Source organism: Notamacropus eugenii, chromosome 1 (assembly GCF_028372415.1).
Source record: "Notamacropus eugenii isolate mMacEug1 chromosome 1, mMacEug1.pri_v2, whole genome shotgun sequence".
In the NCBI taxonomy this organism is placed as follows: Eukaryota; Metazoa; Chordata; class Mammalia; order Diprotodontia; family Macropodidae; genus Notamacropus; species Notamacropus eugenii.
In genome coordinates this window covers 53,761,472-53,786,146 of record NC_092872.1, presented here as the reverse complement: position 1 = coordinate 53,786,146, position 24,675 = coordinate 53,761,472, and the positions used below count along the sequence as shown (strand labels likewise).

General features: G+C 40.9%; 1 protein-coding gene across 3 annotated transcripts in view; it reads left to right on the top strand.

Moving 5' to 3' along the window:
• WDR90 (WD repeat domain 90) overlaps nucleotides 1–24,675 on the top strand; it is a 51,959-nt gene that overhangs the window by 1,457 nt on the left and 25,827 nt on the right. Inside the window, exons 2-29 of one of the 3 annotated variants that reach the window (XM_072601522.1) lie at nucleotides 127–218; nucleotides 804–980; nucleotides 1,229–1,352; nucleotides 2,073–2,243; nucleotides 3,459–3,573; nucleotides 4,273–4,337; nucleotides 4,792–4,892; nucleotides 5,030–5,254; nucleotides 5,700–5,756; nucleotides 6,154–6,222; nucleotides 6,948–7,058; nucleotides 7,265–7,410; nucleotides 7,540–7,597; nucleotides 8,007–8,125; nucleotides 8,751–8,912; nucleotides 9,302–9,432; nucleotides 10,548–10,664; nucleotides 11,216–11,451; nucleotides 11,804–11,943; nucleotides 12,761–12,891; nucleotides 13,657–13,787; nucleotides 14,255–14,416; nucleotides 19,995–20,123; nucleotides 20,971–21,101; nucleotides 21,229–21,269; nucleotides 21,904–22,035; nucleotides 22,436–22,576; nucleotides 23,346–23,443. In XM_072601522.1, the coding sequence (XP_072457623.1) occupies nucleotides 127–218; nucleotides 804–980; nucleotides 1,229–1,352; nucleotides 2,073–2,243; nucleotides 3,459–3,573; nucleotides 4,273–4,337; nucleotides 4,792–4,892; nucleotides 5,030–5,254; nucleotides 5,700–5,756; nucleotides 6,154–6,222; nucleotides 6,948–7,058; nucleotides 7,265–7,410; nucleotides 7,540–7,597; nucleotides 8,007–8,125; nucleotides 8,751–8,912; nucleotides 9,302–9,432; nucleotides 10,548–10,664; nucleotides 11,216–11,451; nucleotides 11,804–11,943; nucleotides 12,761–12,891; nucleotides 13,657–13,787; nucleotides 14,255–14,416; nucleotides 19,995–20,123; nucleotides 20,971–21,101; nucleotides 21,229–21,269; nucleotides 21,904–22,035; nucleotides 22,436–22,576; nucleotides 23,346–23,443 (3,512 nt within the window). Of the gene's footprint in view, nucleotides 1–126; nucleotides 219–803; nucleotides 981–1,228; nucleotides 1,353–2,072; nucleotides 2,244–3,458; nucleotides 3,574–4,272; nucleotides 4,338–4,791; nucleotides 4,893–5,029; nucleotides 5,255–5,699; nucleotides 5,757–6,153; nucleotides 6,223–6,947; nucleotides 7,059–7,264; nucleotides 7,411–7,539; nucleotides 7,598–8,006; nucleotides 8,126–8,750; nucleotides 8,913–9,301; nucleotides 9,433–10,547; nucleotides 10,665–11,215; nucleotides 11,452–11,803; nucleotides 11,944–12,760; nucleotides 12,892–13,656; nucleotides 13,788–14,254; nucleotides 14,417–19,994; nucleotides 20,124–20,970; nucleotides 21,102–21,228; nucleotides 21,270–21,903; nucleotides 22,036–22,435; nucleotides 22,598–23,345; nucleotides 23,444–24,675 lie in introns of all 3 variants that reach the window. The other 2 variants (XM_072601514.1, XM_072601532.1) reach the window with 2 other exon arrangements.

The following is a 24,675-nucleotide window of genomic DNA, read 5'->3' as shown; positions in this document are numbered from 1 at the left end:
AGCAGAAATCCACACCCATGCTTCCTAATTCCATGTGGCACATTATTTCACTGGATCAGCCATCCTTTATAGAGGGGGGAGAGGGTCATTCCATGGCATTGACATTGTGTTGACTTTTCTTGTCAGTGTGGCAACATCCATTTCTGAATGTCTTCAAACACTTGAAAATAGAAGAATGGAAGAGGTCAACCAAGGAGGGTGATGTGACTACTATTATGGTAATCTGTCACTTTCCTGGCTGCTTATCCTTGGGTCCTGGGAATTCAAAGCCACCCTCCTTTCCTGTTGAGAACTTCCTACAGGCTCATCACTCATCTTTGGGCCCTGATTGGCTCAGAATGAATGTAAATATTAATTGTTTCTGTTTGGGCCAGAAACTCTGAGGGTCTTCCCTTTCCAGATCTATTTTTTTAAAGAGGCCATTCTCTGCCTCATTTCTTATTAAGCCTTAATCATTGAATGGGTGCTGCTTTAGTAAGACCTGTTAAAAGTCCTTAGCTTGAAAAGGCCAATGTCCCCCACTGCATCCTGGGCCACCTCCAGTCGAGCTGATCCATATCTAGCCCCTGGACCCAGATGGCTCTGGAGGAGAAAGTAAAGCTGGTGACCTTGCACAGCCCTGCCTCACTTAAATCCAATTCACTTGAATGTCATGGTATCACTTCCCTGATGTTACGGTCCTCTTGGAGAATGAAGAACAAACAACAGCAGTAGTCATCTAGAGTTTCCCAAATTGGTTCTTCTCTACTTTGCTGTTTGAGTATAAACTTAATTTTAAGTATCTGGCTGACATCTCTTCCTAGGATAAGACGCTGAAGGCAACAGTTTATCGTATTCGTGGTGCCGTTCCTGCTGGAAATTTTATTCAGCTCCCCAAAACTAGTACCCAGTCTCTGGGACTGACAGGGCGATACTTCTACCTGCTTTTCAGGCCTATTCCTATGAAGTACTTTGTTGTCCACTTGGATGTGACTACCGAGGTATGTGTGAAACACATTTTCTTATATGGATCTCCTGTTATGCAGATGAGTTAATAGACATGGAAGCATTTTGAGATAGATAACCACATTGTGAAAATGTAAGATGATACTACTGATGAATGAGAAGGGACAGAAGGCATGAATGTAGCCTCACAATGGCCAAGACAATTTTGTCCTCTTTTGTGGTCATGTGAACATTTCTGTCTTTACCTCCTCATCTCATGAATGGCTTATGTATCTCTTCTCAGGATAGCCAAGTGATTCGCATCTCATTCTCCAACCTCTTTAAGGAGTTCAAGTCCACGTCTACCTGGCTTCAGTTCCCTTTCATTTATGAAGAAGCTACAGGGCCTGCAAAGACTTCTAAGACAGGTTGATTCAGGGGCACCCTGAAAGTTCATGTTAATACTGGTTCATATTTACAAGTGCTTTAAGGTTTATCCAGGATTTTCCATATAGATAGTACAAGTGTTACTATAGTCATGTTGCACATGATCATAGAGGGGATAGTTTGTCCAGGGTCATATGGTCAGAGAGTAGGAGAGTCAGGTTTCAATTCCAGGTCACTTAACTCCCATGCTCTTTCCTCCATGCTAGGCTGATAACCTAGAAAGAAGGCTTTGAGATGCCATTGCAGAAGGTGGTGCTAGATTTCTTCAGTGATGCTGAATAGGATTGTCTCTGAAGTGTTTCCAGCCTAGTAAAGAGAAATTTACACTCAGGAATTAGATGTACTAAGTGCATTTTTGAGCAAAATAGGTCTATTGCCAGTCTGCCTGTTTGATGGTTGTTTTTGAATGATGACTTAGTGAAAGAACAAGAGAAGGGAAGGCATGTGTGTTGGGCATAAGAAAGGACCTGTTTGCAGGCAGAAGAGTAGGTAGTTTGGCATGGCCCTGAGGTCAGATTAAGAAGTACACCTCTTTCTTTGAATTTTCTAATTCATTCTTTGTAGGTATGGAGAAAGGACTGACTTAAGAGGATAGTGTTGATGGTCCTCTAGGAAGGTGTTGCAAACTGATTATCTATGTCCCTATGAGGTTCTGGTCATGATAAATTTAATATTTGACCCTGCATATTTCTAATTTCCAGACCTTATTGGTGCAGCGCCCAACTGTGTGCGATGGACTTGCCTTCAGTTAGATCTCCAGTTCATTCTAATGATATATCTGAATCGACGTTACAGCCACATAAAGAGTATCAAGCTCTGTGCCAATCAGCTGGTGAAAAATATCTATACCAGTGACTTGTCTTTTGATCCAGGTGAAGAGTCAAACCCAGAATGTAGCCATTGGGAAGCTATGTTCTTGCCTTCTGTCCCTTTTCATTCTTCAGGAATGTCATCTTACATTTTCACAGTGTGGTTTTCTATCTTCTCATCTCCTCCACTTGCTCCTTCTCTTCTTCTCTACAAACATACTCAGATCTACTCTGTTATTTATTTTTGTTTTGTTTTGATTTTCAATTCTAAACCTTCCTTTCTCCGTTGAGAAGGCAAGAAATATGATACTCATGATGCATATGAAGAAATATGATATCCATTATACATATGAAGTCATGCAAATCATATTTCCATATTAGCCATGTTGTGGGGGGAAAATGCAAGAAAAATAAAGTGAAAAAAAAATATGCTTCAGTCTTCACTCATGTCATGACATCACCTCTCTGATGTCATGGTCCTCTTCAAGAATGAAGGACAAACAGTAGTAGCAGTGTGTGTTTGTGTGTATATATGTATGCACAAGAGATGCACATGTGTCTATATTGTGTATGTATGTACACACACAGACATACACATATATAATGTTTTGGATTGAATTTAATTATCTCCTGATACTTTCTTGTATCTCCTCATGTATCTCTGTTGCATGAACCTTAATTCCTGCTGAACATATCTGTACAATGTTCCCTGAACATACCATACATTTTCTTATCTCTCCCTTATTCTTTTTGAAATGCCCAGCTACCCCTGTTTACAGTGATTGTTTTCCACTCTGAGCTGTGTTGTATGAACCATTCATTTGGTTTATCACAAATATGCTTCTATTTCTGAATTTATATTTACATACATGTTCTGATTCTCCAATTAGATGTAAATTTCTCAAGGGCAGTGATCATATCTTATACCTCTGTGCTACGTACACACACACAACATATACATGGTGATATCTTTCCATGTATGTCTATATCGTGTACATAGTTATATTAACATGTATAATATGCATATAAACATTTAATATGAACACATAAATATATGTTAAGTACTCAGTATTGATGATAATTATAATCTAACTCTTAACTTAGAGTAACTGACATGTACCAAAACCCTACTTTGACAGAACTAGAAATTTCCAACTGCTAAAATGCTCTTGATAGTGAGAAATTCCAAGCTGGCTACAGGGACAGAAAGCAGTCTGGGTATAATTGTCATCCATTCCAGCAACCAGATAGATTCTTGTTTTTTCTACCCATGGATAGGTATCACTGTCTCAGAAGTCCGACAAGCCAAACTGGCTCTCAACCCCATGCCCCGAGAAATGTCATTTCCTGTTCCAAAGGGGGAGAGATGGCATGATCGTTATGTGTTTATCAGGTATGTATCTTACTGCTTGTCATATCAGAGAATCTTCTTAATGACGCTTTATGGAAATAATGCTATCTTTCCAAGTCCAGTACATTCTTCTCTCTCTTCTGGGAGTGAATGAATACTTGAGTAATATACCAGAGCATAAGTTCTCAAACATTTTGGTTTTAGGAATTCACTCCTAAGAAATAAGGACCCCAAAGAGCTATTGTTCATGTTCGGTATATCTACAGATATTTACCATGTTAGAAATTAAAGCTAATAAATTTTAGAAATATTTATTTTTTAAAAAATAAAAATAAACCCATTATATGTTCACATAAATATAATTTCAAATGAAAAATAACTTTATTTTCCAAAACAAAAATTAGTGAGAAGAGTGCCATTATTTTACATGTTTTTGAAAATTTCTTTAATATCTGGAATAATTGAAGACAGATGGGTATTCATATCTACTTTTGTATTCAGTCTGTTGTAATATGTCGTTTTGGTTGAAATATATAAAGAAAATCCTGTTTCATTTAAATATATGTAGTTAGAAAAGGGAAGAGTATCTTAATAAGCCAGCAATATTTTTGGTATTGTTATCAAAATAGTTTTGATCTTGTGAATTCTTTGAAAGGGTCTCAGATACCCCCAGGGGCCTACAGACCTCACTTTGAGAATTACTGTATCAGAGAAATGATTTTCTTTTTGCCCTTACTCAAGGTTTCCTACCGATGACTCCCAAGTGCTCCATGATTCAGTTCAGAGCCGCCTTTCTCATACATCAGGTAAGCAGACAGAGAGGTACATAAGCTCGGGAGAGTGGGTAGGACATTTTGGATAAGGCTAGCCCAGTTTAGTAGAGAAGCCTAGAGCAACAAGGTTATTCTGGCTCCTAGGGCTGTAGAATTTCAGACTTGAAGGGACCATGGAGGTCATCATCTAGTCTGACTTCTAGCTGGAGCGTGAATCCTCACTATAACTTCCTCAACAAGCAGTTATCAGACTCTGCTAGAACAGGGAATTCTCTTCCTTCTGAAGTAGCTCATTCAGCTGGTAGACAACTCTAATTTTTGGTAAGTTTTTGTGCACTTTCTTATTTTGAACTAGTCTGCCTTATCTTTCACTACAAATCTACAGTGATGCCTATGGTATCTTAGGCTGTCAGATAATCTAGTTTTCTTCTCTGACTAACTCTTAGTACTGAAATCAGTTATGACAACCCTTGCTTTCCTGCCTTAGGATCTCAGGAGCCTGTCCAGCAGCTTCCACAACCAGTGACTGACAGCAGAACCATCCAAGATAAAGTCTCACTCATCCAGCAGATAACCAGTCCCATGGCTGTGGGTATCAGCTCAGCTTTCTTTACTCTCTTTTCTGGTACTTCATCTTCAAAAGAATTATCGTAATTTTCCCTTCTGATTTTGTTGGTTCTAGGAACTTGTAAGAACTTGGTTAATGATTTTTTTTTTTAACTCAGTGGTCACATCGGGCTCCTTCAGTTCAGAAGTCTATCCCTGAGGTAAGTCTGACCTCTGGGCACCTGGAGACCTTGTACCTTGGGAATCAGAACGACTGCAGAAAAGGACTTCTAGCTGGTGGAGATGCTACTGTCATGTGTGCTGCAAGTGATGGTGGCGTTGACGTGTATGTTCACAAATTGGGCAAGGGACCCACCATCCTTGAAGACCCTGGCTTGGGTGAGGTAAGCCCTATTTGCTGTGATGGTGGTAGCTCTTAGCACATTTTGATAAGAGTTTGAGTTTTCATCACAGCACAGGGAGCAATGGGAAACCCAGTGAACCTTTTCATAGAGGAGAGCTCAGATATTCCATTGAAGAGTTAGCTGCCCCATAGTAACTACTGGAGGACTCATCTAGAATAAATATCTCTTTCTGAAGATTTATGTTTTGGTGGCAAGATGCAGAGATGTTTGTGGGCCGGTGAGATGAGTCCATAGGCTTTAGAAGAGATGCTTGTGTCACTTACTGGTACTCATTTCTGAGGATATCTGTCATATTTATGTGGCATCTAGCCCAGCCTCTCAGATCTGATCTTCTGTAGTCATAAGATTTTGTCATAGATAATATTAATTGGGCTATTTCACTGTAGTTTTTTCCCTCATCTCTCACTTTTGCTTTATCATCCAGATTACAAGCCTGACCAAATCAGAGACCATTTCTACCAAGAATTCATCTCAGCACAGAGTAAGGCAACAGCTCCTTCCCTTTATGCTGAAGCTATGTTTTGGCCCTTTTGAATTGGGTCTTGCCCCATTATGAAATTGACCTTTAGAGATGTGAATATGAATTGTACGAATATCAGCTTCTAGTCTGAAGGCAAGTGGTAGGAAGTGGCATTCAGGTTCCTTCTTGTGCTATGGAAACATTTTTGTCTGGCTCCTCATTAGAGAAGATTTTTTATCCTCATAAGACCAAGTCATCTTCTGGGTTGACTGGGTATTGTAACACATATCTCCCTTTATCCCATGAAGGACTTGCTTAAGTGATTAGAAAAGGTCCAATGTGGTCCTGAAATTTGGAAGGCCTTCCCAGTGGGTAAAGATGAAAGTGGTATCTCAGTATGTTTGTTCGTTTTTTTTAGTGTCTCCTTCCTGACCCGATCCTGAAGCTAAAGGGAGTGATTGGCTTTGGAGGCTGCAGCACCAAATGGGTCAGTGAGTAGCACTGGGGTTGAATTTTAAAGTAATTTTGAGAGCAAGTCAGTGTCTGGATGTGAAATGAACCTTGTTTTAAATATCCCTTGTATTATGAAAACGTACCTTAAAAGAAACATGTTTTGTGTGATTTTGTATGTATAATGAAAAAAATATTGTTTGTCTTCTCAGTGGTTGTGGGAGGGACTGGAGGGAGGGAGAGAGTTTGGAACTCAATAAAAATGAATGTTAAAGAAAGTATCTTTGTATTAGAAAGAAGGTCTTTGAATTAGAATTCCTAAGTTGAAGCTTGACTGCATCACTGCATTAAAAATTGTCTCCTTGGAAATTAATCAGTACCTTCTTCAATGTTATTTCTTGATTCTTTGATATTGTTTATATCTAGACTTAAATTCTTAATGTATTTTGCCTCAGAGGTGGCCCTCAGACTAAGAGCTCCCATTTTGTTTCAAAAAGTGCATTGTATATATACTCTTAAGAGTATGGCCAGTCTTTATTCATTGTTACCATTGATTTGCATGTGGTATGAGATAATGAGTGTCCTGGTCATGTTGGATCTGGGCCTGCTGGCCTCATTTCAACTCTTGTTTAATCTGCCACTTTAGGGAAAATGTCAAGAGTTTTGGTAGGTCGACCTACATAGGTGATTCTGAAATTCCCTGATTCTGACTCCTTTTACAACCTTCCTTTTCCTCTCCTGGGCTTCACCCTTATGCTGTAGGCCCTGTGGTCCAAGGATGGTTCCTATTTGGTTTATCCTTGTCATGCTGTAATTGTGGCCTTGATCATTGAGACTGGAGAGCAGCGCTTTTTTATTGGTCACACAGATAAGGTAAACTCTGTTCCTTTCTGAAAACTGGCTTCTTAAGATTCAGGGGTTAGGGCAGAGATGACTGCTTGAATCCTGTCACTTCTTAGGCTGTGGAGATTTGAAATAGTTACGCCACATTGGGATCGATAGCTCACTATGGATTCCCTTTTCTTCCTTGAGAGTGTCTTCATGAGATGTGTTCTGCCAGGGGCTGATGTTTCTTCTAGGTTTCTTCCCTCACATTTAATGGAAATAGCACTCTGCTGGCTTCGTCACAGATGGGTCCCCTGAGCATGGTACGACTTTGGAATTTTGAGACAGGAAAGTGTCTGTCAATATTCAAAACTCACATTCACTTCGTGTGCTTCCTCAGGTAGGTTTCTTGGAAAGAAGGATTTCTGGATTTTTTTTCTTCTGGTTGCTCACATTGATGTATGTGAGTTCTAAATAATCCCAAAATAGCAGATTGGCTGCAATAATGGTGTGTTTTCTCCATTTTCAGCTTTTCTTACAGCGGTGCTGTCCTCTGCGGTGTTGGAAAGGATAAACATGGAAAGACGGTAATAGGGTTTTATATTTAGTGTTGCAATTATTTAGGTGTAATGGGACTTCATGATTCAAAGTTATTTCAGGATTTCAGGATTTGTGGCCACTGTTACCCCAGAGATGAATATATAAATTAAAGACTTGGAGTAATTTTCATGTAGAATAGAAACAGTATGAATCTATTATATAAAGAAGGTATCATCGGCATTGGGCTGGGGCTGCCATAGTTTGGCCTCAAAATCATTTGAGGAAGGAGCCTTACTTACTTGCCTGCCTTAATAGATGTCTCATTTTTTGAATGGAGACTCCAGAAATGGAGGGTGTTAGTGCTCCATTAATGCTGACTTAAAGCAGTGGAGTCTTTTTTCCTGGTGGTCTTGCCATCAGCATTGTGTGAATGCTTATGCTGATGATCTGCTACAGATGGTGGTGGTGTGGAGCACAGCCTCCGTGAGCCATGGAGGGGAGGTGACTGTCCTTGCAAAGGCCCACACAGATGTGGACATCCAGGCCTTGAAGATTGCATTTTTTGATGATACCAGGTAATGAGGAAGAGACGTATTTTAGTGATGGGAAGCTGGCTGTGGGGCCATTTATCCATGAGGCTGTATTGAAAAGCTCTCAGCTCAGCTTCTTTTGCCTCCATTATAACTCTCAGTTATCCATGGTTGTAAAAGTCAGGAGAATGTGAAGAATTAAATCTTTAGTTTCAGACTTTTGCCAGAACTGCTACCCATATTGTTTAGAGTGGGTTTCATCATCTTACAGAATTTGTTGCTAATAAGGAGTGCAATGACCAATGGTCAGGGAGAAGCAGTCTGTGGATCATCAGCCACTATCATAATTCCTGGTTCTATACCATGTTATAACTGACAGAGTACCTTACAACAGTCCTATAACTTGTAGGTATTATCTCCATTTTCCAGATGAGGAGACTGAGACTCAAAGATCTGAAATGATTTACTTAAGAGTTATACAGTAAGTGTCAAAGCTAGGCTTTGCACTCAGGCCTTCTGACTCAAAAGCCCAGTCTTCTTTCTCCTACACTTCCAGTCATAATTGAAATATAGACACTTCCATCTTTAGCATTAACCTAGTACATTCCTTGGGAAGCAATGAAGTGAGAATTTCCACTGCTGCTTTCCTCCTTGTGATTTTGTGTAACAGGATGGTGTCATGTGGGCGAGACAACATCAGACTGTGGCGGATTCGAAGTGGCACACTGCGCTCATGTCCAGTGAATCTGGGAGAATACCATGCTCTGGAGTTCACTGATCTTGCCTTTGAAGAAGGGCATGTTGCCAATCGAGAACCTGAGGATCGGACACTGTAAGGATTCTAATTCCCTCATGCCAGTGGGGGAAAGGTGCCTTGCTGGCCCCCGTGTGTGACTCTTCAAACCTGATAAGGGACAAATGAATCTTTCTCCTGCTCAGTGCCCTGGGGCCAAGTATGTCAGAGGTCAGATGATGGAAGAAAGCCAGCGGCAATGACAGGGTGAACATACCACCTGTCCCTATCCCTGCTAAGCTTTAAAGCAAAGTCATTTGCAGAAACAGGAGTCCTCAGTTAGCTGAGCCTCTTCTCTCAGGAAACTTCACAAGGATTTAAATCTGTTTCAGCCCATGATACCTGCTGGTTAATTAGTTCCCTGTCCCTCTGGAGGGTGGGAGTCTCCACCATCTTAACTCTTCCAGCTTGTCTTCTGTGACTTTCAGCTTTGTCTGTAGCCGAAGTGGTCATATTCTGGAAATCAACTACAAGAATGTTACTATCCAAAATGCCCGGCGACTTCTCCCTTCACAAACTCAACCTATACACCGGAAAGAGAAGCAGACTTTCAACTCAGGTACACATCAGTATTCTTTGCCACAGTTTAGTTGCCTGGACTAGCATGACAAAGGCTTCTTCTACTTCTAACGGTCTGTAAAATTAAGAGTGAGTGCTTGCCACCAAGTTCTCAAGGCAGCTGTGCTGAGGCCTGCTCTTACAGGGAGGTTGGGTGTGATGATTGAGGTACAGAATTGAGTATATTTGTTGAAATGTGGTGAGTTGCTGGGTTAGATGGAAAATGAGGGTCTCAGTCAGGTGGATACCAGGGTTTTTGTTTCTTTTGCTTTCTACATGACATGATTAAAAGATCTGACTCTCTTCTTGGCCATGAGCTGTAGACCCTGATGTGTGTGTATGTGTACACGTGTGTGTGTGTGTGTGTACATGTACGTACGTGTGTGTGTGTGTGTGTGCTGTCTTAAGGGTCCTGGGATCATGTCACTGGGAAAGTGCTTTTTTAAATTGGCTACCCTTCTGTGCTGTTGTTTTGGCCAAGTGGAGCCTGGGAAATAACTTGAGATATTGAAGAGACTGTAACAAAGCTGGGGCAGGATTCAGGTGTACTGGGAAGCTATTTCCATCACTACAGTTCCTGGTACAATCCCTGTCATGTAGAAATTGGAGAAGGAGTGATGTGAGATGTTCCCAAAGCCATATTTTCTCCTAGTTGTAGGCATGCCCAGTCACCTCCAAAATAGGAAATGCCAGGTGTCACTTACTCTTATGGAGTGGAAAGAGGACTAGACATTGAGTCAAGGAACCAACTGCCAGTTACTATCTGTGTGACTTTAGGTTCTGTTTTCCTTGTCTATAAAATGAAGGGGTTGAACTGGATGACTCTGAGGTGGCTTCTCCCTCTAAATCTGATCTTTATGGAGAATGAAGCTTACTTCAATTATGGAACATTCTGCTCCTTTTGTGGGGGAAGTAGTCCCCCATGATGATTACCATCAACCAGGCCTAGCTTAGTAAGTTCTGACAGTAGGAGTTACACAAAGAAGAGAGAGAAGAAGACTAAACAATTTAATTCATGTTTTTCTCTTATTTTCAACCTTGATTGTGAAAGGTATATGTGCCATAGTGCTTCATGGCCACGTATGGTGATTGGTACAGACTGATTTTCACTTTCAGGCCCCGGGATTGCCATCAACAGCATCAGTATCTCTTCCACCTTCTGTGCCATGGGCTCTGAGGATGGCTATCTGCGGCTCTGGCCACTGGACTTTTCATCTGTCTTTTTGGAGGCAGGTGAGTCCTTTTAATCTCAGATTCCACACTTAGCTGAGAGGGATAAACCCTTCATTAAGAGAGTTCTGGAGTCAGGTTTAAATCTTGCTGTTTTCTAGTTGGGTTCCCTTGAAATCACCTAATCTTTTTTTAATCTTAGTTCCCTCATCTGTAAACCTGAGATCGTATTTGACTACGAAGATCAAATGAAATAGAGTTTATAACATACTTTGTAGCTGGGAGGGGATCTAAATATCAGCTATTTTTATTAGTCATCTGATGGATGATGAGGGAGAATTACTGACATGTTTTTACAAAGGGAAGAGCTGATACTCAGAGGAAGCAACTTGCTTGAAATCATGTAACTAGTAAATGGCAATGCTTAGAATCCAGAATTCTGAAGTTTGGATTCAGTCAAAGGGCTGCACTTGAGGTCATAGAGGGCCATGTGTGGACTCAAGGCCACAGGTTCCCCACCCCTGATCAAGAACAAAACTAAATATGACATTAGCAGAGGAACTGATTGGATCCAATCCTTTGTTGTGTGTACTTCTCCTCCCTGCCCCTTCCAGAGCATGAAGGAGCAGTCAGTTCAGTCTGCATTAGTCCAAATGGGCTTCGAGTTCTATCCACCACCTCCACTGGGAACCTGGGCTTCTTGGACATCCAGTCCCGAGGGTATAACACACTTGTGCGCTCCCATGCTGATTTGATCCTGGCATTTGCCGTAGAAGGACATCGGAAGCAACTGGCCACTGTCTCTCAGGACAACACCATACGAATATGGGACTTGGTGACTATGCAACAGGTAGAGGATGTTTCTGGCCTGTGCTAAAATAAGAATACTTTATGTGAAGAAAATAAAGCTTATAATCTCTATTGTGTGACTAGGGCTAGACAACGTAGATGGCATCTGATGTGGAATGGTTAGTTGAGTTGTTTTATTTAGTGATAATCATACTTCATTTTTGTTAGTAGTCCCAGGTCTGTCTAATTGTATTTCTTCTAGAAAGAAATATTCTTTACATTTTTTTTACCTGGTTTAATGTGGACCTGGTCTCTAATATGTAATAGAAGGCTTAGGATGTGGTACTAGGATGTTGGTTACAGGGTTTACATGCCTGTCTTAATTGTCCTGCCTTCGCCTTTCCTATCTTCAGCTCTATGATTTCACCACTACAGAAGAGACCCCCTGTGCCATAACCTTTCACCCCACGCAGCAGGTGTTTGTCTGCGGCTTCAGCAGCGGGGTAGTGAGATCGTTCAGCTTGGTTGTGTCTGATCTCCTGATGGAATACAAGTATGTGGCCTAAGTAGATGAGAGCTCTTGTGGTACACATATCACAAGTGATGGATGTCTTAGTGGCATTGTCTCATAACTCAGAATGACTGAGTTATCGGATTCTAAGCTGCTGAGGGAGAAATTTATTTTGGTCCTGGGTTTTGAGGAGGTGTCCATGTTTTTTTTTTAGAGAAGCTTAAGATCAGGCATGCAGGGCCTTTTTCTGTGGAATCTGGCCAGGGCTGAGATCCCCTTCCTTCCTCCTAGAGAGGTAGAAAGAAATCAGGATGTCCCTTTAGTAGAAAGTATTGGAGCTATATAAGAGTACAACCCAATTAGAATTCTAGCGGTGAGAAACCAAGCCTTCTTCTGGATTTTACCCCACCTTCTCGCCAATTCCCTTTCCTATGAGTTATGATCTATCTACCTACCTATCTTTAGAGGGAGATTATGTGTGTGTGCGTGCGTGCGTGCATGTGTGTCTGTAAAATCTCCTTAGAAGCCCTTGTTCTGCTTGCAAGGGAAGCATCCCTAGACTGTCATCACCCTCCTTTGGAGTGCTTCATCTTGCCCTTCTCCCAGCTCTGACCCTGGCCCCCATGTTAGCAGCTCTGAGGGCAGGTCAGCAGTCCACTGAGAGCCCATTCTCTGTCAGCATCCCACCAGGAAGCACAGTTGAAGCTTCTCTCTGTTGCTGAGCGTGGCTCCTGGTGAGGGTTCCTGACACCTGGCACATAGAAGTACATGAGTAGGTCAGCGCCATCTTGATTAGCTGCTGCGCCTCACGGGATTTCCTGTGGCCTAAGTCACGGACACTGTTTTGTATACCCTGTAGGCAGCATCGAGGAGCGATCACAGGCTTAGCAGTGTCACCAGACGGCAACTTCATGTACAGTTCCTGTTCCCAGGGGACCTTGGCTCTCTATAACTGTTCTACCCAAAAGTACAACATCCTCAGAATGCTGAGTAAGACTTGCCATTTACCTCACTCCTTTCTTCCCAAGCTCAGTTTTTCCCAGTGGCCCAGCTTATTACCTCTGTAAAGTTGTATCTGTGATGATGTAGGACACGCGTGGGGAACTTGTGGCTTCAAGGTCACATGTGGCCTTCTAGGTCCTTGGATGTGGCCTTTTGACTGAATCCAAACTTCACAAAACAAATTCCCAAAGGGCTGCACTTGAGAACATAGAAGGCCACATGTGACCTTAAGGCCATAGATTCCCCATCCCTGATCTAGGATTTCCTTCCAGGGCCAGTTAACTTCATATCTTTGGTGCCTATGTGAAACTTTTTTCTAGGTCTGTCACCTTTATGTTCAACCTTCTCTGTTCACCCCCAATAAAACAAATATCTGTAGGCAGCCTATCTTCTGGGCGCTAGTTTAATTTATCTCCTCACCCTAACCAAAACTGCTGAAACCTGAATTTACTGGTATTTAGGTTTTTAGTATTAAAGGTCATTGGCATTGTGTTTGACTGCCTTTTGTACGCTTGTCTAAGGCTACTCCCTTGGAAAAGGAAGGCTTTTTGGCTTTCTGGGGAGGGATTAGAACTGGGCAGCTCCAAGATTCATCTTGCAAAAGCTATTGGCAAGGTAAGTAATTGGCCAGGTAGATAATTAGTCCTTCTTGGTTAGGTGTCTTAGAACTGGAGAAAAGGCAAACTGTAAGGTGCTTGGGCATAAATGCCCTCACACAACTGCTTTTCAGCTCTCTTTTTGTTTTATGGGTAGGTAATGTGGTCTGCCGAGATGCTGAGTTGGGCACCAATGTCCTAGTTGTCAATGGGGATAGCAGTCTCCTGGCCTTTGTGGGTCCCTCCAGATATACAGTGACCATCATGGATGCTTCCTCCTTAGATGAGGTAACTGGGAGTGAAAAGCTCTTGGGTTATTATAAAGAGAAGAATTTCTCATAGCTGGGAGAGAAATCTGTACATGCTTCCCTTGCCTCTGCGGCACAATGATGGAATAGTTGAACCTTATGGTAAATGGTTCACACTCGGATGCCTGTTATTGCTCTTCTTGAGCTGTTTGTGCCAGTTCTAGGTAGTTATTTCCAAAGTCTCAGTGAAAGGTAGAAAGTGTGTGAGAAGCAGTGTTGACTGTGACTTTACCTATTGGTGTTTCTTTTATGAATGCCCATGTGGTAGGTTACAAAGGAAATAAAGTATCTCTAGTGCTTCTCTCCTTTTCCTGATCTGAATGAGGAAGATGATTTCCAAAGGAAAGGAAACTTATTCCTTTTCTTTCCTGATTACATAGGGAAGTTCTGGGACCTTGTTATTTATGCGACTTTGTACAATTGGTGGTATCATTTTCTGTTTCTAAGCTACTTCGGATTGATATCAGTATCCTGGACTTGGACAGCACCAACCTAGACTCTGCATTGGACATTTGTTTTGCCCCTGTGTCTAGCGGGCATCTGCTAGTATCTACTTCTTCCAACAAAGTCCTGGTACTTGATGTCAAAACAGGTTGCATGGCCCGACAGGTGAGAATTACCTTGTTTCTCCTTTATCCCAGAGAATACTCTGAAAACTTAGTTACTGTTAGTGTATTTGTGCATGCCTAGTAGGAGAGAGGTTTCCCAAAAGAAGAAAATTATCTTTTATTTTTTGTTTGTTTTATCATAATTTTATCAGTGTCTTTTGTTTTTATATTGCATTCATTTCTGAATATAACTTCCATCCACCCACCCTTCCAAATAAGCCTCCCTTTTAAGAAAGAGAAAAAAGATCTGCCTTTCTTTTTAAAGAAGTGATAGGCCATCTTGAATGCCATTTTAGAACCGATGAATGATACATGCTCTGTGTAATCTCATCTGTATGGGTATTCCCTCTTCTTTCTTTAAAAAAAAAATTATTGGTGCTCTTTTTTCCCCTACAGTGTGTCAGGGACCTTCCCTTCATAGAAACCTTTCCTTATCACAAGTATAGTCAAGGAAAACAAAATAACGCATTGACTGTATCTGAAAAATGTATCTTTCATCCTACACTTTGTATCCACCTGTGTGTCAGGAAGTTTCACACGTACTTCAGTAGTGTTTGAAGTCATGATCAGTCACTGCATTGTCAGAGTTCTGAAATCTTTCAGCGTTTTCTTTTACATTATTGTGGTTATCATGAGAATTGCTCTACTAGTTCTGCTTATGTCCTTCTACATATGATGTTTTTCTATTTATTTCTATAATTTACGAAAATATGACTTGATTGACATGTTAGAAACCTTCTTGTAGGCATTTTAACATTTAATGGGTGCCAGTCAGTCTGTCTGTACTTCCTCTAGCTAAAGTGGCCCATCTCCTTTCTTGATTGTGTATAGATCTGACATGTCTCATATCACTTCTTGCAGGTAACTCATTGTTAGTGACCCACTGTCACCCAAACCCACCATTCTTCTCTCCATCGCCCTTTAGGTTATCTGAAATTTTGATTTTTTGTAGATGATGATGGTGTTTCATAGCTCATAGACCCATGGCCTCGTTAAAAAATGGATTTTTGTGTGAAGATCAGCAGCTTGAGATAATTGAAAATAGCATCGAGCTTCCTTCATGTAGTCTTATTCTCTTTCACTTCAGGCTCCAGTTCATTGTCCATTTGTAGTACCTGTTCAAGGTGTATGTACTGATGAAATAACTAACTAGTCCATCCATCCATCTCTGTCTCATCCTCTGAGTAATTAGATGTTCTTCATTCACTTGGTTTCACTGGGGTGGTACGTCAGGCTAATTTCTAAGTGGTCATAGGTCTCATTCAGAGAGGCTGTGAAGTTTGGGAGGTCTGACAATCCACATAAAGTTATCTACAAACAGAGAACCTTACCATATATAGTCACTATATCTTCCATTTGTATTTTGTGCAGGAGATTAACCATTATGGTGGCAAATACCTTTAGCCAGCATTTGTCTCCCTATTTGGTTCCTTGCTTGATATGATAATCAAATGTTTTTGAACAGAGTTATCTGGAATTTTGTATGTTCCTAACATATTTGTGGTACATATCTTGTCAGAGAAAAATCTCTAAGGCTTTATTTTGTCCTCCTGAGTCAGATGCTATTTTGATCATTAACAAAAAGTAGAGTAATATATATTCTCTGCACATTTTAGTTGTAGTTTTCAATTTTTAGTCAGTTCTAGGACAAGGGTTTTGCTTCAGAGTAAGGCTGCCTTTATAAAAACTTGCTTATTTCCTTTTCCTAGATATCCTTTCTCATTAGATACCCTTCTCTTCCCATAAAGATTTTATAGTGATGATGAAAGGACGTAGCTTTGCGTTTGCTGATGTCATCTCGATTACCTTTTATGGTGGTGATTCTACTTGTGTGTTTTTCTCCTTAAAAACAAAATCTTCCTTTCCCTCAGAGATCTTGAAAATCAGTCTATTGCTGCTTTAAAAATTGTGTTGCCTCAGACACTTATCAAGTACTAATGTGTTAGAGTCTGAAGACAGTGGTCTTATAAGCATCAATGATGAGAACGTTATAGAAATGTTGGCAGATTTATTTCATTTTGCCTCTATTTTGTTGTCTTTCCAGTTTCATCTAGAATTGCTCTTGGGATTAGCTGGCTGAGCCTCATAATTTTCTCTTCTATTGCTTTTCTTATTTGTCATCGCTACCGTTTTTCTTTGTCTGTAATGTTCTGCATATGAACTTACGTACTAGGCTGTTGTTGCCTTTGTATCTGCACTTGGTAAAGAGATCAAATGATGTCTGACTAATGTGGTCTCCAGGTCTTTGTTGCTGCATCACTGTGACAGCTTGCTGGACACGGATTAAACTTCTCTAAGAAAGGTTTCTATTTCCCATTTTTCAGAGTCAACAGCTTGTTTAAGTAGGTTGAGTTAGAGCTGTTATAACTGCCTTCTCATCTTTATCCTTCCTTCTTATTGGCTATCATTTTGATCTTTGCAGCCCAGTGAATTATGAACTGACTTACCCTAAGAAATAAGGGTATTGGATAAACCTCAGAACACTTAATTAGCATCAGAACTTCTAAAATATCCTCTTTTTCCTGAGGGCTTTTATGAGCTTTCTATGCTCTCTAGTATTCAGGTGCTTTGTTCTATGAATAGCCTGGAGGCAAGAGCAATCTAGAGTGAGACAAGATGGTATGCTTATCGTACTTAAAGTTTAGAATTTTATAGCTCATAAAAATACTCCTATTTATTTCGCATTTTGTAGTTTTCAGAACATCTGTCTCATTTCAGCTTCACAACAGTGCCATGAAATAGGGAGTTCAAGGGCTATTATTATTCTAATTTTACAAATTAAGAAATCAGATTGATGAAGTGAAATTAGTTGATGAAACATGACTTGAACCCAAATCTTCTGACTTCTAGTTTAGCGCTCTTTCTGCTGTGTCACGTATCCTTCAATAAAGTGACATGGTTATTTTCTAAGTAGGTATGTTAAATGACCCGCCAAGGACTCAGCAACAAATCCACACACTAGCTTTAGGATAGGAAGGAAATCCCATTTCTCATTGGAAGGATAAGGAGAATTTAAATCACCATATTGTTACATATTCCCTCTAGAGTATAATTAAAACAGAACCTATCACCGCTAGCTTATTCTTGATGGCCTGAATTATGCTGATTTAACCTTGCCAAACCTCAGATTTGGATCACTCCCATTATACACTGCCTTTGAGCCCATACGTGCTACTGAAGGAAAATGGAGAGAATCCTGCATCTGTTTTGACTGGATGCACTATAGATTTCTGTTACACAGCCTCAACTGGGTCCTCACTGCTGCCAGGCAATCCTTTTATACTCCCTTATTCATTTGCTATCCCACTCTCCACAGGGGGTCTTCCAAACCTTCTTATCCTTCCTCAGACTTTCCATGGCTCCCCCTTCCTCCATCCTCTCAGCAGAGAATCTTGCCATCTTTTTTACAGAGGAAATTGAGGATGTTTATTGTGAGCTCCCTCTTCTTCCCTTTTCCTCATTTCATATCATTCTAGTGTCTTCTGCCACATTTTCCTCCACCCCTATCTCATATGATCAGGTGGCCTTACTCCTAACCAAGGCTAACCAGCAATTCCATTCTGTTCCATTTCCTCCTATGGATTGGCCCCTCGGTTATTCCTGCTCTATCATTATTTTCATTCTGTCCCTGTCTGTTGGCTCATTCTCTACCTTCTATATCTATCCTATCTTCAAAAAACCCTTACTTCCATCCCTGCTAACTATCATCCTCTATTTCTTCTCTTCTTTGGGGCTAAACTCCTTGGAAAAGCCCATCCACAATAGGTGCCTGCCCTTTCTCTTCTTAACCCTTTATTATTTCACCAAAACTGTGCTCTTCAAAGTTACTAATGATCTCTTAGTTGCCAAATGTAATGGTCTTTTCTCAGTCCTCATTCTCCTCGACCTCTTTGCAGCCTTTGACATTGTTGATTGCTCTCTGATATTTTCTTCTCTCTAGATTTATGGGACAACACTTTCTCCTAGTTCTTCTCCCTGTCTGATCCCTCCTTCTCCATCTCTTTTGCTGGATCCTCATTCAAAACGTACTCTCTAAGTATAGGTGTCTAATTATGGGTTCAGTCCTGGGCCCCTTCTGGACAGCATACTAAAAAGTGGAAACATCACCTTGCCAACAAAGGTCCATCTAGTCAAAGCTATGGTTTCTCCAGTAGCAATGTATGGTTGTGAGAGTTGGACTAAAAGGAAAGCTGAGCACCACAGAATCAATACTTTAAAATTGTGGTGCTGGAGAAGAGTTTTAAGAGTCTCTTGGACAGCTTATCATTCAATATTTAAAGGAATTAATTCAAACTATTCACTGGAAGGTCAAATACTGAAGCTGAAGCTTGACTACTTTGACTGTATATTGAGAAGATGGGACTCATTGGAAAAGAGTCTGATGTTGGGAAAGATCGAAGGCAAAAGAAAAAGGGGATGGTAGAGGATAAAATGGATAGATAGTGTCTTGGAAACAACAAACATGAATTTGGACAGACTTTGAGAGATAGTGAGGGGTTAGAAGGTCTTAGTGTACTATGGTCTAAGGGATCGTGAAGAGTCAGACATGAATGAACAACTAAACCTGGACTTTCTTCTCTTCTCCCTCTGTATTACTTCACTAGATGATGTCATCAGCTCCCATGGATTTAATTACCATCTCTGGTGCTGATGACTCTCAGATTTACCTGTCCTGCTCCAACCTCTTTGCTAGTCTTGTCTTATATCTCTAACTGCCTTTCAGACATCTCAAACTAGATTTCAGTAGACATCTTAAACTCATTATATCCAAAGCAACTCATTGTCTTTTCCTCAATCCTTTCCTCTTTTCAAAATCTGTCACAAAATCTTCCTAGTCCCCTAGACTCACAACCTAGGAGTTGTCCTGGATTCCTCACCATCTCTCATCCTGTACTCCCCCACCCCAGTCTGTTTCCCAGGCCTGTAGATTTCACCTTTGCCACATCACTGGAAGAAGCCCCCTTCTCTGCTTTGACACTGACACTAGTCTGGTGCAGGCCCTCATCACCTTGTGCCTGGATTATTGCAGTAGCCTGATGGTGGGTCTGCCTGCCTCAAGTCTGTCCTCTCCGAAATTTGTTCTCTTGGCTTTTCCATAATAGTGTCCCCCCCTTCCCTCATAAATTCTGCCTGCTGTACTCCCTGGCTTCCTTTAAGTCTCAGCTAAAACCCTACCTTCTATAGGAAGCCTTCCCCAATCCCTCTTAATTCTTGTGTCTTCCCTCTTAATTATTTCTTATTTATCCTATGTATAGTTGTTTGTTGTCTCCCCCCTTCCCCACTAGATTTTGAGCACCTTGAGGACAAAGATTGTTTTAGCACAGTGCCTAGCACATAGTAAGTGCTTTTTTGGGGAGGGGGGCAGTTGGGTTTACGTGACTTGCCCAGAGTCACACAGCTAGTAAGTGTTTGAGGCTGGATTTGAACTCAGGTCCTCCTGACTTCCAGAGCTGGTGTTGCCCCTAGGAGGTGCTTAATATTGATTGCTTAAATTTTTTTTCCCTTCAAACCTGGGACCTTATGATCTTCTTTAACCTTTTTATTTCCCTTCTATTCTCTGAATATTTTTCTCATTCTAGTTATCTAATGTTCACCAAGTAGCCTGTTCTGCATTGGCTCTGAGTAAAGATGGCCAATTCCTCTTGACAGCTGGTGATCGGGCCATCAAAGTGTGGGACTTTCAGATGAAATTCAATACCAGCTTCCAGGTATGCTAGGTGAGGGGCATGAGAGAAAGCAGTTGTACTCACCTTTGTCACCGAGCCACTCCCAGATAGGAGGCAATGATGTGTAAAAAATTACAGGAATTTTAACAGTTTTGATCTTAAAGCCTCCCCTCTTTCTTCAACCTCTAGACTTTCCAGTCTCATATTTTAAAATCCCAGGACTGTGAGTCCCACCTGGACCACTCAACTTATTTGTATGTGAGTTTGTTGTTTGGACTAGCTGAGGGTTAGGCAGAGCCTTCATATTGGACTCACTGTGGGGTTTTGTCTTAAGCACATTTAAAAAAGTTCTTGTTTATGTGGATCAGAGAATTGTCAAGGAGTCAACCTACCTGCACCTCCTCAGTATGGGGCTAGGAACTTGATTGAAGTGCCATGTATCTTAAAAATTTTAACAGAGGGTGTAACAGACAAGCTGAGAATTGTAATAAAGGGAAAAGTACATAAAAAGTAAATAAAGGGGCATTAAAGAGGTGATATCGCTCTTAGTTGTGATTCTCCTGCCAGTTCCAGTTGTTTTTATGAAGACTTTTATTGGGACAGTTGTTATTTGATCAATTTGGCTTGGTCCAGGCAAAGTACTAACACCACCAGTTGCCATTTCTAGGAGCCCAGAATATTTTTTTTTGCTTGCCATGAGCTATAGAGAAGAAGAAGGTTAAGAGGTTTTCTTTCTTTTACAGATGGGACACTTGAAACCCAGAAAGATAAATAATTTGCCCAGGGTCACAGCATGGCTAAATTGAGACTAGAATCTAATATTTATAGTGATTAGACCTCTTCATCTCTGAAGTTTTTGCCTGTATGTAGCCAGTGTTCTGTCTCTCAGGTATTTATTGGTCATTCTGAGCCAGTGCAAGGAGTGGCTTTTACTCCTGACCAGCAGCACATCATCAGCGTTGGAGATGCCATCTTTATCTGGGACTTCTTAGCTACTCCTGAGAAGGCATCTAAAGGCAGGTAAGATATCTCTGCTCTTTACAGAGACTTATTGATGGAGGAAAACTTTTTTTTCATTTCTACTTTCTTGCCTTTCTGATTGTAGAATCATTTTGTAATAACATCTTTTCTTTGATTACCTTTTCAGCGTCCACTGGTCTTTAGAATCTTCTCCATCTCCTGCTACCAGTGAGTTGTTCCCCTTTACCTAGTAATAAGGATTGTGGATTTCTTCTCCGTAGACCTTGTTGAAAGAAGAGAGGAATATCAATATTAGTCCATGGAATTTGTCCCTTTGGCCAGAGATCATAGAATTAAAGATTTAGGGGGCCTTATAGACTGTCAGCTCCCTGTCCCTTAATTTTATGAACAGAGAAACTGAGGCACAGAGCTAAGTGATTTGCCCAGCATCACTTAGCCAGTACATATCAAGGGCAGGACTAAATTAGGATCATCTGATTTCAAGGCTAACTCTTTAGCCTTTATACGATCCTCCTGTTAGATGCTGGTTCTTTACAAATAAATCTAAAATGGCAAACCTCTGGAGCTGGTAACTGTTCTGTGTCTTAGTGAGATGACTACATAAAGAGGGGGCCTGCTCATATGCTACAAACCAGCCTTGGCTATAGAACTAAATAGGCCGAGCTTTGCTTTTTCTCGATTTAGCTATATTTGTCAACATTCCAAGAAAGACTCTAAAAAGAAATGTTCATTTTCACAGTTGTTAGGGAGGGAACATAGTGTCAGGGAGAGTGGAGGAAGTTTTACTATTGGTGCCTTTCACATCCCCTGAGGAGTGACCTATGACCCTTTCTGTGTCTAGGACCAAATACTGAGAGGACTGGAGATGCAGCCTCTGGGACAAATGGAGTACCTCGTCAGTCAATACCTGTGCCATGTCTGGCCTCCCCACCTCATCTGGATATCAGCTCTGTGCCCCCTTGGAAGAATCACGGTGAAGATGGTCGTGGTCTTCTAGGGAGGAGGAGGCTGATAGTTTCCACTTAAAGATGAATTCATCCAGTGGGAGCTGCATTGCTCATCCTTCCCCCCAAATATAAAAAAGCAACTGAGTGCTTATGTTCGTAGGACTCTGACAAGTGCTACAGAAAATATTTAAAGCAGAAACAAAAACAAAAAATCCATGTGTGTTTAAAATGAGATTATGATCTGATTGTATCTCCTTCAACTTCCATCTGTTTTCAGATTTTTATGGTGAATATGGTGGTGCTCTCTACCTGTCTTAGACAATCCGTGGTTCTCCTATAGTTAGCTCTGTGTGTGTATGTCTGTGTGTCTGTGTTTGTGTGTATAAAAAGCCTCTGCTCACATTTATCTGGCCTCTTCTTTTACAGATATTTTTTCAGAGTCTGATGATGAAGGAACCTGTTTAAAGAGCCATATCATGGGGATGACTCAGAAAGTCCCTGACCCATCTGTCAGTGTTAAGAAGAAAGCAGATGGCAATGCGAGTGGCCCTGGGAAGACCAAATTAGGTCAGTGGTGTTCAGACTTAGGTAAGTTCAGCATTCTTCTAGTCTTTAGGGGACCTTTGTTCTCCCCTTTTTCTCTTTTATGGGAAGTGTTGAAATGGCTCCAAAGCACTGTTGTGGCTAGCAGTAACTGGGATTTGTTATCTAATTAATATATGAATTATCGGTCACATCATGGTGTGGTAGAAAGATTGATGGATTTGGAGTTAGAAGACCTGTGTTCAAGTGTGAGGTCTGTTGCGTAGCAGTTATATGACTATAGGCAAGTACAGACTCTCTGAACCTCAGTTTTCTTACCTATAAAATGGGAGAAGTAATCCTTATCAATAAAAAAATGCTATAGAATGGTAAGTTACCATTATCATCCTAGTTTTTTGCTTCTCTTGCTTTCCTTTTGGCCACATTGGTATACATTACCACCATATAGGTTTAAGGTGTCAGACTTTTCCCTGCAAAACTCCCAAGTGCCATGGAAGCAGATTAAAATATCTTTGGAAAATGTTTAACAAAATAAAAATACAACAACATAGTTGTATAACATTTTTTAGTTTTCTAAGTCTATTGACTATGGTTTGAAGGGATCTGTTTCTATTTGAGTTTGATACTTGTGGTGTGGATCGTTCCAGTATCACTGATGGTGATTTTACCAACTCTCAGGTTTTCTAAGGGAAGAGCAAAAAAGAGACTTTCCAGTTCAAGGTTGGGGGGATGGAGGGTGATTGAGAGGGAACGGCCAGACTTTGATCCTGTATCTACTGTTTGTCCTTTGCAGTTACTGGCAATGGCAGGATTGCAGAACCCCAGAACAATGTTCGCCCTGATTCCTACAAACATTTTATTGCTCGATTCAAAGCATCTACCCTTCCCAAGGTAGCTTGGGGGCAGGGAGGGTGGTCTCATGAGAAGGGTTAGAAGCCTGGAGGAGTTAAATGATTTGCTGGGGCACACACTAAGTTATTAATTGAACAGAATTTCCTGATTCCTGACCTATAAAGCCATATTACCTTGTGTTCACATTGAGGTCAGCTGTGTTTCCATTTCCCTCACCCCCATATGCATTCTGTCACCAAGCCCTTTTAATTCTACTTCTGTAATATGTCTTGATTCTTCCCCTTCCTTCCCACTTCCACCACTCCTTTAGGTCACATATTTATCACCTCTTTCCAGCCTGCTGTCATGGGTTCCTAGCTGCTGTTCTGTCTTTAGTTCTTTCCCTCCTCCAGTCCAGTCTTCATAACCAGCCATTACCTTTAATTTTCCCCTTGATCAGGGTTAGTTGTGTTACTCTTTGTTCTGAAGCTTTCAAAGATTTCCCTTATATTGAGTAAAGTCTGTGCTCCTTAGCCTGTCACCTTAGACCTTTCACCATCTATTTCTAACTTACTTCTCCAGCTTTATCTTACGTTAATCCCCTCCATAAACTTCAAACTGTCGCCAAACTGGACTACGTATTGTTTATTAGCCTTTAAACAAAGTTTTATACATGCCTTTATATTTTAGTTATTTCTTGATGTGCAGTCCCCTCCTTTACCCCAAACAGACCCCTCCCTTGTAACGAACAAAAACAGTTAAGCAAACTTGTAGGTGCATCAGCCATGCTGGACAGTTCAGATAGTGATTCCACACCAGGGGTTCCTTCCGTCTCTACCAAGAGGAAGCCCACTCATTGTTTCTTGATCTTGTCATGCCTTCTCTTGCCTAGAGCCTTTAACTTACCATATCCCACAACTGGAATAGACTTTTCTCTACCCTAACTCTATTATCCATCTAGCAAATGTAAATTAAAGGCTTACGTTATGAAATGTACTGTGCTGGGTACAAAGGGATATACAAAGACATGTAAGACATGGTTCCCACCCTCTCTTAAATTACTTCCTTTCTTACAAGGACTAACTTTGCTGACACTTTTCTAAAGTCTTTCCTTGTTCCCCATAGAGAGAGATACAATCTCTGTCTCTCTTTTAATCTTTTACTTGCCATTTTTCTAGTTTGTGCTAATTGTGATCTCTGTACTTGTCTTACCCACCCTTATAGACCATAGACTTGTTGGGAGCAGGAACTGTATGTTAGTTTAATCTTTGCACCAAGCCTACAGAACAGGA